This window comes from Lampris incognitus, chromosome 14 (genome assembly GCF_029633865.1).
Source record: "Lampris incognitus isolate fLamInc1 chromosome 14, fLamInc1.hap2, whole genome shotgun sequence".
Lineage (NCBI taxonomy): Eukaryota > Metazoa > Chordata > Actinopteri > Lampriformes > Lampridae > Lampris > Lampris incognitus.
In genome coordinates, this window is record NC_079224.1 from 37745408 (window position 1) to 37759479 (window position 14072).

Sequence of the window (14072 nt, forward strand, 5' to 3'; positions counted from 1 at the left end):
ATGGATAGATGGACCTGTAGCGCCTTCCAGAGGAGAGAAGCTGGAAGAGGTGGTGGGCTGGGTGGGAGGGATCACTGGTTATTTTACCTGCCCGGTTGAAGATGCACTTTATATACAGTGATTTGTCTGGTGGAAGGCCACAACCAGTTATGTTGGAGGTTTTAGTAACAATCCACTCCAGTTTCATCCCACTGTGATTGTCTCAGCTCCCATACTAGACAGTGAGAGATGATGTGAGGATTCTCTCTGTGAGGGCTTTATAGAAGTTGACCAGCAGGTGTTTTTTGATGTGATACTTCTTCAGTTGCCTGAGGAAGTAGTCTTTGCTGAGTCCCCCCCACTTTTTTTTCCTCCCCAATTGCACTTGGCCAATTACCCCACTCTTATGAGGTGTCCCAGTCGCTGCTCCACCCCCTCTGTCGAGCCAGGGAGGGGTTGCAGACTACCACACCCCTCCTCCGATACATGTGGAGTCACCAGCCTCTTCTTTTCACCTGACAGTGAGGAGTTTCGCCAGGGAGACGTAGCACGTGGGAGGATCATGCTATTCCCCCCAGATCCCCCTCCCCCCTGAACAGGCGCCCCGACAGACCAGAGGAAGCGCTAGTGCATCGACCAGGACACATACCCGCGTCTGGCTTCCCACCCACAGACACGGCCAATCAGTTCTGTGCATAACTGTAGTCCACTGACTTCTGGTTTCTACTGCAGTGGTCATACCAGTTTCCTCTTTGTTGGCATGTGCTATTGACAATGGCATATTTTTCACAATGCTTGCAAGATTTACCATGGATAAATGTCAACGACATACACAGAACTGTCAACAAAGTTTCACCTGCACCTACCAGCAAACAGGTGAAAAGTTTCAAGTTTTACATATCAAGTTGCAGCCGCAATTATGAGGATGAGGTCGTCCTCATAATTGTGGATGTAACTTGATATGTAAAACTTGAAACTTTTCACCTGTTTGCTGGTAGGTGCAGGACAATTCTGTGCATGTCATTGACATTTATCCATGGTAAATCTTGCAGGGATGCCTGCAAGATTTAAAATCAATGGCCATTGTCAATAGCACACGCTGACAAACAGGAAACTGGTATGACTGCTGTAGTAGAAACCGGAATTCAGTGGACCACAGTTACGCACAGAGTTGATTGTGTCTGTAGGGGCGGCCGACCAAGCCGGAGGTACCATGGGGATTCGAACCGGCGATCCCCGTGTTGGTAGGCAACAGAATAACTGTTGCATAGTCTGGTGGAGGCAGCACGGATGCTCCGGTACCTCCTGCCAGAGGATAGGAGGGTGACGTGGATGTTGGAAGTGTGGGTGGGGTCCTTCACAATGCTAAGAGCCTTCCGGGTGCACCGTGTATCAAAGATGGCCTGGATGGATGGGAGAGCAGTTCTTACGATCTTTCCAGCTGTCTTCACTATCCGCTTTAGGGATTTGCGGTCGGAGGCCTTGCAGTTCCCATGCCAGACAGTGATACAGCTGGTCAGAATGTTCTCTATGGTGTCTCTGTAGAATGTAATGAGGATGGGTGGGGGGGAGACTCGCCTTCCTCAGATGCTGCAGGAAGTGAAGATGCTGCTGGGCCTTCTTGGAGAGCGCAGTGAAATATGAGGACCAGGAGAGGTCCTCTGTGATGTGAACTCCCAGGAACTTAACGCCGCTGACTCTCTCCATGTCCACGCCATTGATGGTCAGAGGGATATGGTGGGCGCTGGTCTTTCTAAAGTCAATAATGACCTCCTTAGTTTTTCCTATATTTAGAGGGAGGTTGTTGTTTTTGCACCTCGCCGCTAGTTAATCCACCTCCACTCTGTATGATGATTCATCGTTGTTGCTGATGAGACCTACCGCTGTGGTATCATCAGCAAACTTTATAATGAGGTTGGAGGTGGATGATGCTGTGCAGTCGTGAGTCAGCAGGGCGAACAAGTGCAGACTGAGCACACAGCCCTGTGGCACGCCGGTGCTCAGTGTGATGGTCCTGGAGGTGATCGTGCCAATTTGCACTGACCGTGGCCTCCCCTTGAGGAAGTCCAGCACCCAGTTGCAGAGGGAGGTGTTAAGGTCCAGCTGGCTCAGCTTTTTTGAACAGGTGTTGTGGTATGATTGTGTTAAAAGCTGAGCTGAAGACAATGAACAACATCCTCACATACCTGTTCTTTCTCTCCGGGTGGGACAGGGCTGGATGAAGAGCAGAGGTTATGGCATCTTCTGTGGAGTGGTTAGTGCAGTATGCAAACTGGAGAGGGTCCAGAGTGCCAGAGTGAAGGGGAGGCTGGACTTCATGTGCTTCATGACCAGCCTCTCAAAGCTCTTCATGATGATGGGAGTCAGTGCAATGGGGCAGTAGCCATTGTGGCAGGACACAGGGGACTTCTTAGGCACTGGTATGATGGTGGTAGACTTGAAACACGTGGGGATGACTGCCTGGGACAGCGAGATGTTGAAGATGTCAGCAGGGACATCTGCCAGCTGCTCAGCACAGTCTCTGATGGCCTGGGATTCTGTCTGGACCCACAGCTTTGTGTGGGTTGACTCTGGAGAGGATCTTTCTCACGTCATCTGCGGTCACCTGCAGAACCTGGTCATCCATCAGGGATGTAGTCTTTACCACCGGCACATTGTTCAGTCTCCTATATCGTGTGCAGAAGTCATTCAGTGCATCTGGGACGGTGGGGGCACCGCCACAGGTCTGAGGAGGAGGCTTGTAGCCACTGAGGGCCTGGATGTCCTTCCACAAGTGCCCTGTGTCTCAGCTATCAACGAAGTGGCTGTTGATTCTCTGTGCATATTTTTTTTTTGCCCCCCCCGATGCCACACGACAGGTTGGCCCTTGCTGACTTGAGGGCTGCCTTATCACCGGATCTGAATACAGCATGCCGGGTCCTGCTGTCAGCCAAGGCTTCTGGTTGGGCCGCAAAGAGATGGTTTTGGTGACTGATGTAGGCTGTCACTGTCACTGTGTATTCCTCCAGATCAATGTGCTCACCAGAGGAGGCTGCCGCTTTGAAAATGCCCCAGTTGGTGCTCTCAAAGCAGTCCTGAAGAGCTGAAATAGACCCTTGTTGCCAGACCCTGATCTGTCGCTGAAGCGGTTTGGCAAGTTTCCGAAGTGGCCTGTATGCTGGAATTAGCATAAGAGAGATGTGGTCTGAGTTTCCAAAGGGGGGGTGGGGGAATGCTCTGTAAGCATTCTTTTCATTAGTGTACCCTATGCATCGTGTATCATGGAATAACATGACATTGTGGCAGGAATGTGTCCGCCACAACATGACACATGACGTGTAAGGTGCCTTGTTAGACTTGTGCTGTTTTGTTTAATTTGATTTCTATGCATTGGTCTTTCTTTTCTTTTTTGCACTCTTGTTTTGTTTTGAAGGTTTTGGTTTGGTTTGATTTGATTGATACTGTATAAGAAAGCGGTAGCACCAGAAAAGTTCTTTACTTCATCCTACGCCCTTTTTGAACACGGACTGGTTATTACTTGTGTTGTTACAGAGAGTTTGGGAAATATGTTCACTGTTATTTCCATCTGTTCATGTGTGCCTGCCTATATAATTTATTTTGTTATTTTAACATGTTTGAAATAAAATCTATATCAATGTCAATATCAATTAATAAAGGGTGGTGTTGCTGTTCCATTTCAGAGTGTTACTGATGTAGGTGCCGAGGAATTTGAAGGATTATGGGTTACAGGCTGGTATGAACCAGGGCTTTGATGGTTGTCCTCTTCCTGAGGTCTACAGCTATTTCCATTGTTGTGAGGTATTGAGTAGGATGTTATTGCTGTGGCACCACTGTACAGCCCAAAATGTACAGCCCAACTCACCTCTTGGCGGTACCGAGTCTTGTCATTGTTATTGACAAGTCCAATGGCAGTAGTGTCATCCGCATACTTGAATATTTTGACTGAGCTGTGGTGAGATGTAAACTCGTCGGTGTAGATGGAGAAAAGCAGGGGAGATAACACACAGCCCTGTGGTGCACCAGTACTGAGAGTCAGAGGGCGTGATGCAACGTTGTTGACCTTCCATCCATCCATCCATTATCCAAGCCGCTTATTCTGATCAGGGTCGCGGGGATGCTGGAGCCTATCCCAGCAGTCATTGGGCGGCAGGAGGGGAGACACTCTGGACAGGCCGCCAAGGTTGTTAACCTTGACAGATTGAATTCGCTTTCTAAGAAAGTCCAGCAACCAGTAACACAGAGATGGGTTGATGTCTAGAAGCCTGGTGAAGCATGTGAGAGGATTAGGGGCGTTGAAATCTCAGCCACCTCTATCAATCTGTATGATTCTCTATGGAGATGAATGAATGAAGGCCATAATGACAACGAGAACTACTGCCCCTCGGTTATCCTCTTCATTCCATTCACAGTTCAGACGGCGTATTTCATGTTTTGCAAGTATAACTTATCATTTTAGCAGGGAAGCAGACCAGACTGATCTCACTTCCTTCCTCACTTGGATTAAGTCAAGTCAAGTCAAGCTTATTTATATAGCACATTTAAAACAACCACAGTTGAACCAAAGTGCTGCACAAGCTTAAAATACAACACAAAATAGGTGACACATATGAATATAAAATATATATGTAAGGAAGACATAATGAAATAAAGAACATACAATCATTAATTATTTCTACTTTTTACTTACTACTTAGGAATTGTAACATTTTCAATCAAACCAAACAGTGGAGGAGCCAGCAAAAACATGTTCATACGATCACAAAAGCATACAGTTGTTGCTCCTACTCAGCAGACTGACACAGATGGTGTGATTTGGTATGACTCTTATAGGCTAAAAGGTTACAGGTCGGCGGCTTGGTTTCAAGGACTTAAGAAAAACAAGTGTACAATGCATCCTCACACGAGGATCGCAAACATTCATGGATCAGTTTGGCAGAAGTGTACCCCCCCCATGCACACACACACACACACACACACACACACACACACACACACACACACACACACACACACACACACCACACACACACACCACACAAGTGTGTATGTGTGTAGTACACACATACACACTCACAGACACATGCACACGCATTTTACTGCATGCTGTCTGTGTTGTTTATCATTTCAACGATAAGTAAATTAATCTCCAAATTTCAATAACAATTGCAATTTACTCATAACCGAGCGGATTAACTGCAAATGTGTAAACTGAAATCGCCCTCTCTGGGACAACTCAAAACCAGCGTTGTCACATATTACCCAGTCAATGGCTCGAGCGACACTATTCCTATCTATTGTGGTTTGATGATTGCCTCCATTCAAATCGAGGAAAATGTAAGCCACAAACTGACAAAAAATTTACACAATTGACTTAATAGTTAGCACAGCTGCCTCACAGCAGGGCGGTCATGGGCTGATTCCAGCCTTTTTGGGAGCGTCTGCATGGTTTGCCTGTATTTGGCTTGGTTTCCTACAGGAACTCTCTTCTCAGCCCATAATCTTAGACGTGAATGTAAAATGGCACTTTTGGTGACGTGTCTATTTGACGGTGGGGCTCTGGCATATGTCTCTTCGGTGTTATAGGAGCTCTGCTGGCCTGGAAACTAATTTACAAACATAATTTTTCACCAACTAATTACTACATCTGGAATAACAAGAATATTCAATATAAAAATAGATCACTCTATTGTAACAAATGGGTTGACAATGTCTTGTATTGGTTAAACAACTTTTAATGCTGATGGACAGTTATTAACGTATAGTGAATTTCTCTCTAAATTCAGGCTACCAGTTACGCCAAACGAGTATGCAGCAGTTTTTGATGCTGTGACAAGGGGTGTGCTGCGGCTTATTAGAGTCTCCGTAAACAAGAGCTCAATGACTGATCCATTCAGTAGTGGTATATTTCTTGGAGAGGTTGATATTACTAAAAATGAATCCTCGAATACATACACCAGGAATCACATACAAGCTGCAGCTCTACCCCAGCAAGATTGTTTTGGGCCTCCCTTTATGGAGAATTTCATTGGCAGAAGATTTGGCTAGTTAGGGACAAATTTTGTCTTAATAATAAAGTTAAGGAGGTCTCCTTCAGAATTATGCATTGCATATATATCCAGCAAAGAAGACATGAGAGAGTTTTAAAATGTATATTGAATATTCTTGTAATTTTTGTGAACTGGAAGAAGAAACCACCTGTCACTGTATGCATACCAGAATATTTTGGGTGGATATTCAGCATTATATAAGGGTGGATGTTCAGCATTATATAAGAAGGAAAACTGGACAAACGATCCACTTTCAGGATAAAGACATTTTTATTTGTCTTGAAGATAACGAGATGGAGAAAGATATTGTTTTCTTTACACAGCTCATTTTATTACTGGGAAAATTCCACATTCACAAGAAGAGATGGACGGACTCCAAACCAGATTTTGGACATTTTCGTCAAGAACTGCACCATTATGGCCCTACGATAAGAGGACTTAAAAACAAGAAGGCCGTTAGAACTGCTTGTGTTGTGGATACATTTCTTATAGACTGACCACACTTCATTTGGAAGAAAAGAGTATTATTTTTCTCAAGTATTTGTTTGAATTCTTCTCCTTTGTTTTGTGTAGGCACCCCTGGCATAAACAGTACGTGTTGTTCATAGTGTAATGTACATGTGTTTTGTACACTAAAGAGACAAAAAAAGTGTGTACGTAGGGGATTACACCGCCACTTCCTTAGATGTACCTGTGCATGAGGGCTACGGGGTAGCGTAGCGGGCTATTCCGTTGCCTACCAACACGGGATCGCTGGTTTGAATCCCCGTGTTACCTCCGGCTTGGTCGGGCGTCCCTGCACACACAATTGGCCGTGCGGGTGGAAAGTCGGATGTGGGTATTTGTCCTGGTCGCTGCACTAGCGCCTCCTCTGGTCGGTCGGAGCACCCCCCCCCTCCGGATCGGCAGAGAGTGGGTGGAGCAGCGACCGGAACGGCTCAAAAAGAAAAAAAAGGGGGGGCAACGTCAGAGCCCGAGAAAGAGAGAGTTACGTCAACTCCGTAGACATGAATGGGCCAACAGCAATGGCGGGTCATGGGAGCCCGGATAGTTCCAAACAGTGCGCATAGAATATGTGTGACGTTGGAATCTAAATGTAAAAATCTGAAAATATTGCTTCGTAGTTACCAGAAATCGCGGCTAAGCAGTTCCTTTAAATGACCCGCCAAGCTTCGTTTGGAACTATTCGGCGGCTACCTGAACCACGTGACCCTCTCGCGTTCTGACCCCTCATCGACGTCACTCTCTCTTTCTAGGGCTCTGGGCTACGTGACACCGTAAGAGCTGTGATTGGTTGTTTGGGGCGCTTAACTGCGGCGTGTTTCCGGTGCCGGTGTGCTGACGATTTTTTTTATGCTGCCTTGTTGAAAAATGCTTAGCGCCAATCGATGGCAGTCTAACCTCCACCTCACCAGGGTGGCCAGGTGTTTAGGCGGGACTGCGCAGCATTTTCATCCCACGTCCCGCGTCCCACATATTGAGACGATGTCCCGCATTTTGATTGGCTGTAGTTTTCAAAATTCTAACCACTGCCGGCTTTTCAAAAACCCATGACTGTGACTGTAATGTTAGTGGCTGAATTGATTTGAGGGTAGGTGAGAAGGGGTAGGGGGGGGGGGAAGGTGCATATTCCCTCCTACTACTCCGCCCTGTCGAACATGTAACAAATAATCTGATGTATACGGAGATTTGTTCGCTAATGTGTGGATTTGTTGATCACTCCAGATTATCGGAAATGGATGATCTGTATGATATATCCTGCTTGTTTACACGTTCGACATAAATCCATCGTTCATCCAAAGCAGGGAAGGCTGTCGTCACAGGGCGGTGTTGTCAATCAAACTGGGCACACGTGGGTCAAGTGCAGGTTAACGTGTCACCGTCACGGGCTACGCCCAGCGGGGGGGAAATGGCGAGTCGCCACAAAAGCGCTGCAGGTTTAGGCGGAACATGATGGACAGGAACACCAAGAGAAGGAAATACAGCTACAGCAAAGACTGGGGAGCAACTCATGACTGGCTGAAGCCGGTGCAAGGCGAGTCTCGAGAGCGTTTTTTTGCCAGTTATTTTTACGTTTCTCACGGACGTGAAGCGACACGGGACGTGTGAGTCTCACAGGAAACGTGTGGCTCAAATAAGACGCGCCGCTCTGTGGACTCCCTCCTACCGCTCTATGGGCTCCTTCCTACCGCTCTGTGGGCTCCCTCCTACCGCTCTATGGACTCCTTCCTACCGCTCTGTGGACTCCCTCCTACCGCTCTGTGGACTCCTTCCTACCGCTCTATGGGCTCCTTCCTACCGCTCTGTGGACTCCTTCCTACCGCTCTGTGGACTCCCTCCTACCGCTCTATGGGCTCCTTTCTACCGCTCTGTGGACTCCTTCCTACTGCTCTGTGGACTCCTTCCTACTGCTCTATGGGCTCCCTCCTACCGCTCTGTGGACTCCCTACTACCGCTCTATGGGCTCTTTCCTACCGCTCTGTGGACTCCTTCCTACTGCTCTGTGGACTCCTTCCTACTGCTCTATGGGCTCCCTCCTACCGCTCTGTGGACTCCTTCCTACCGCTCTGTGGACTCCCTCCTACCGCTCTGTGGGCTCCTTCCTACCGCTCTGTGGACTCCCTCCTACCGCTCTGTGGACTCCTTCCTACCGCTCTATGGACTCCTTCCTACCGCTCTACGGGCTCCTTCCTACCGAAACCCAGAGGACTGCCAGGCAGACAAGGTAACAAATAACTAGAGTTTACCACACTGCAGCCCTCCCACTCACCCAGGTCAGCAGACAGACTGTGGTAGAAAGCTAGCACCGGTCATTTTTCAAGACTCGGACATTGCAAAAATAAAAATAAAATCACGTGATTACAGATGTGCTTGCACCTGCCTCTGTGGAGACTTGCTAGCGAGAATTAAAAACACTCCAAAGTGACAAAAACGCACACAAGCCATTTTTCCATCCAGTGGCTTCGGAAGTTTCTAATCATGGCACTGAGGCAACTGCTAACATACACCACCAGATTACGAACAAGTTCAAAGAAAATGACCTGCGACTGGACATGAAAAATGTACGGAAGTCCTTTACATGCTGCAGGGCCTAACCTGGAGCCTGCAGTCTGCTGTGTACTGCCGAATCAATCAGAGGGAAAAGCATAGATATACTTCACGAGCTAAGGGGCAGAATAGAAATATTTATTTTTTTAAAATTTAGATAGACATTATATCAAAATTGGCAGCACAGTGGCGCGCATGGTCGCCTCACAGCAAGAAGGTCCTGGGTTCGAGCCCCGGGGTAGTCCAACCTTTGGGGTCATCCCGGGTTGTCCTTTGTGTGGAGTTTGCATGTTCTCCCCGTGTCTACATGGGTTTCCTCCAGGTGCTCCGGCTTCCTCCCACAGTCCATGCAGGTCAGGTGAATCGGCCATACTACATTGTCCGTAGGTGTGTGTGTGTGTGTGTGTGTGTGTGTGTGTGTGTGTGTGTGTGTGTGTGTGTGTGTGTGTGTGTGTGTGTTGGCCCTGTGATGGCCTGGCAGCCTGTCCAGGGTGTCTCCCCGCCTGCCACCCAATGACTGCTGGGATAGGCCCCAGCATCCCCACGACCCCGAAAGCAGGAAAGGCAGTTTGGATAATAATTTTAGACTACCCCTCAGCATTGGTAATGTGTCCCACATTTCGTTTGTTGGGATCTGGTCACCCTACTCACCACCCATGCACAGATAATGCTTCGTTCACACTACGTGATTGTGGCTCTGATTTTCCACTCGCTGACAGTGTTTGGAGCTCCCCGATTAAAGGCCCAGATCAGAGGCAAGTTGGCATTGGCTCAGCGCTCGTAAATCAGCGCTTGAGTGCTATGTGTGAACCGTCCAAAGATGCGAGCCGATGCAGCACATCAATAACAGAACCAAAACAATAGTAATAATCTTTATTTGAACACAAAGTCCTTAAAAAGCAATGCAGTACAAAATGTGGGGGGGGGGGGGGACTCATAGAAACACACACAGACGTATCTAGCAAGGAAAAAAATGCATAAAGCAGAACAGACAATCCTTGCTGCGTCCCAATCCATTCTTTCATCCATTTTCTTTTCTTTTTCTTCTTTGCTGTATCGCTGCAAGTCGGCGTACAAACAGCTTGGAGCCATGTGGAACGCTCGTCATAGAAGTGATGTCCCTCAGTTTGTTTTGTTTGTTATCTGGCCTCCAAAGGGCTCGGCCTCAGCACAGCCCCAGTCTCACAGAGTCCTTTGGAGGCCCAATACATGAAATGAAAGTTATTTTGTTTGCTTGTTCTTAAAATATGTCAGTATTTCCACAAAAACAGACAAAAAAGCTGAAGACCTTTCGTTTCATGTGTTGGGCCTCCAAAGGGCTCTCTGAAAGTAAGGCTGCTGTCAAGGCTGTGTCCATGAAATGTGAAAAATAAAACTTTGCCGTTGGATTAAACTTAATACATCTTTAGAAAGGTCTAGACTAGTGCTGCATGATTAATCTAATCACAATCGCGATGTCAGCCTGTGCAATTATATAACCGCAAAAGGCTGCGATTTAATGAAATAATAAAATGTGCGTGTGTGAAATGGCTATTTGTGTGCAGTCTGCATATCTACTCCTATAATTAAGAGACGACCAATCAGTCTGTTTAGGCAGTGAAGCGTGTTCAGTCTACGGTCACATACTGTCCAGTGTGCTGTGTGCAGACCAGAAAGAAGGAAAAAATGGATACCGATGACAATGAGCAGGTTAACGCTGATAAACTGGTGGATGGACTGGATCTGGAGTCTTCTTGTATTCGTATCGGTGATCAACCATGTGAATAGATAATAACGGCCTTTTAAACCTCCTAATAGGCGTAGCGGGCCCCTTCTAACCCATATCAGTGAGGCAGATAATCGCTGATAGCACCCATTGAATCAAGTGATAACATTCAAAGCAGGTGTCAGCACGCAGAACATCGCCGCTCCTACAATGGTAGAGACTGGACAACCAAAAATTTCCACAAGTGTAAAGATAAATTCTAACACTAGATGTAAAAAGTAAGCATTAACTGAGCATTTAACACTGCGAGTTTTGAACCTTTGTCATACTGGACCACTATAGTGGATAGGGTCTGAATTTCTATGTTTATTTTGTTGTTGTTTTTTTCCTGCCCAGCTTTGAGACCACATCGGGGGGGTGTCTGCAGCCACCGGAGAGGAATGGGTGAATCAGGGGATCAGGGAAATAGAGTAAGTAGACTTCTCTTAGTTTCTGGTATGAACGGCTGGGCTCATATTCAGACAGAATTAACTGTAATAATACATTATCCATGTAAAAACGGCCCTCCTGGCCCCTGTGTGCGTTGCTTCACAGGTTGTGTGATTAATATGTCATGTTTCCTCAGCGTTAAGTCCAGATTTTACAAGAATTAACTGTCCAAATATTCTATAATTCAGAGTGCATAGAACACTACGTAACTAAATGTAAATGACCAAAAAAACACAATAATCGTATATATACACTATATGCGTTGTCCACGACAAACTGAGTTGCTCAACTGAAACGAAATGTTGTCCTTATCCGTATTAGTTTTAAACAATAAATGTCTATCATCCAAGGCTGGCAACGCTGAGGAAGATATTTTAGTCCCTTGTTATTTTTATTTATTTATTTATAAATTTTTAACAATATTAGTAGATCGTTTCTGCCATCTAGTGGCAGACCGATGTACCTGCAGCACATATTTATTGGTCGCACTCGTCAACCTCGGTGATGATGCGCCACACCTACATGCAATGTGAATTTACATCTTATAGAGAGGGGCTTGCCTGCATTGCTCATTATGAAACAGATTTGTATTTAAGCAACCGACTTTTTGAGGCACGTGTAACCATCATAGACTATACCAGACGATACTAAGCAATAATTCCACTCAGGCCGTTCAGGTTCACACCCTTTATGATATGACTGTTGTGCTGGCTGTCTGGAAGATACCCAATTCAAGTTACAACAGACTGTGCGGTCATTTTTTAATACACAAGCACAGTAAAGGCTATGAATGAAAATTACACACACTTTCTTCTGGAAAAGTTATTACAAGCCACGGCATTTGTCAGTGAGCCGATATTACTGAATCTATTCGGCTAAATAAGCACGGGCTGCAAATTTTAAGACTGAAAATCATAAAAATGTTACTCGCTGGCATATTTCAGTGCTTTGATTTTTTTTTTAACAGCAGGAGATTACACAAAGCTGGTATGACTCAGAAAAGCAAGACGTGCAAGTGCCAAGAAGCGCAAAGCTCGAACGTGAAGTTTTGTCTCGAAACCGGAGGATGTTATGAGGTGCAGCCGCGGTACCGCGTCCTTTGTGAATTCGTTGGCATTCTATTCATTTGTTTCTCTGCTAATATGTCTTTTTCGCTTCCCCGCGCCATCCCAAATAGTCCATTCATTCTTTTCCTCCGATGGTTTCCACGGCTAATTTTCGGGGACCTCACACACACAGCGCCTGTCGTGTTTGGAGGCCCTCCGGGGTTGTCTGACACATCAGATTAGGAGCCATTGCATTGCCACAGCTTTACAACTGCAGTGCGGTCGCCAGTAAATTTCATCAGGGTTGCGCTAATAGAGTGTCAGTGCTTTCAGCGAAGGTCCCGCTCCGGTCCCGGTGGAGAAGGTTACATATTACTGCCGCTGGAGGAGTTTGAAAAGACTCCTGCGCCGGTGCCGTTTGAGATTTTAAGTGTCTCTGCCGCAGAAGGTCTGGCGACGGACATCTTCTTCAATTTAGAGCTGTAGAATATACAAGAGTCATTGTCGCGGCCCGAGGACATGGCAGCAATCTTTAAAACTGACACATGAATGAAAAAAAAAAAAGTTTACTCGTCTCGAGTTTACGGGTGTGGAAGCCATTGAGAGTTTCGCGGTGAGCGGCGTTGTCGTACCTGAGTCGTGCAAGAGCTCGCCTCACCCACTCATCCTTGGAGGAAGCACATACCTTCTTGTTCCTCCGTGTGTAGAATCTGAAACATCACAGACACAAAGCGTCTTTTCAACCGACCTGAGAGACGACCGTCTGGTACTGTACATAAGGGGGATGTGTGTGCAGCGTGTGTGTGTGTGTCTGTGTGTGTGTGTGTGTGTGTGTGTGTGTGTAGAAAAGGACTTTGCTGTTTCTTGAGCGTTGCAGTGGGGTTGTAGAGAGATAGAGTGAGAGGTGGGTGATGGGAGTAGGGGGAAGGAGGAAAGGGAAGGACATATTGTTGCGTGGTCCATACATGATGGCATCAATGCGGCAGATTTCCCTGTAGCTCTGCTCCTTGAAGCCCTTTATGAGGTGGAAGGCCACAGGCGTTCTGGTGTAACTTGTACAGCAGGCGTTGCCCATAGCAGCCTCTGTACACACGTGCACTCACATATAAGTTCACACCCAAAATACATGCACACACACATGCACACACAATTAACAAAAACACCATTAATACCCATGCACACTACTTACTATGTGTGTCATGAGTCACTTTCAGCCCATTGTAAGTACTCTCACTTGGTATCCAGCGTTGAGATTTACTTAAGTGGTACACAAACAAACATAACTGTGTAATTGAATGTCATTATACATGATTAAAAAAACTTACGGACACCCGACGTCAGACTGAGCATGCCCAGTATGCAGCAGAGCAGCGCCGTTGTCGCGGTAACCATATATCTGGGACGCATGTTGGCGAAGTGAGTGACCAGGAACGATCTGCTAAAAACACACTTTCCAACTCATTTATACCCCTGCTCGTACCTGCACGCGCACGTGTGTGTGTGTGTGTGTGTGTCTGTTTATGCCACTGCTCACATTCTATGTAACCTGTGGCAAGTAAATCGAGGACAGGAAGCCAACAACTCTATAATGGCTGACAAAGATGCAGAGGTTGCAAAATTTTTTTTTTTCCTCACAAATTAAACCCTCGCTGCACCATCATGCAATTATTTGGCCCTATGAGAGTACCGTTGTAGGAGCTGGTGCACTGATGCATTAGGTTCCTATAATCTCCACGGGTTCTCGTCTCTATTTATGCC

General features: G+C 46.5%; 1 protein-coding gene across 1 annotated transcript; it reads right to left on the reverse strand.

Annotated features, from left to right (window-relative positions):
• Positions 1-12614: 12614 nt before the first annotated feature.
• Positions 12615-13721, reverse strand: LOC130124432 (C-C motif chemokine 20-like). The gene is made up of 4 exons (XM_056293889.1): positions 13640-13721; positions 13280-13397; positions 12947-13024; positions 12615-12794 (listed from the first exon to the last, which is right to left on the reverse strand). Exons 1-4 carry the CDS (start codon positions 13719-13721, stop codon positions 12680-12682), a joined length of 393 nt encoding a protein of 130 aa, XP_056149864.1. The 3' UTR covers positions 12615-12679.
• Positions 13722-14072: the final 351 nt, after the last annotated feature.

What these genes read in the sequence shown, in the direction of transcription:
- LOC130124432 (XM_056293889.1), bottom strand. Translation starts at nt 13,721, where the DNA reads ATGCGTCCCAGATATATGGTTACCGCGACAACGGCGCTGCTCTGCTGC. An exon ending in TGCCGCATTGATGCCATCAT is followed by an intron (nt 13,025 to 13,279) that starts GTATGGACCACG and finishes GTGATGTTTCAG; the next exon opens with ATTCTACACACGGAGGAACA. An exon ending in CGAGCTCTTGCACGACTCAG is followed by an intron (nt 12,795 to 12,946) that starts GTACGACAACGC and finishes TATATTCTACAG; the next exon opens with CTCTAAATTGAAGAAGATGT.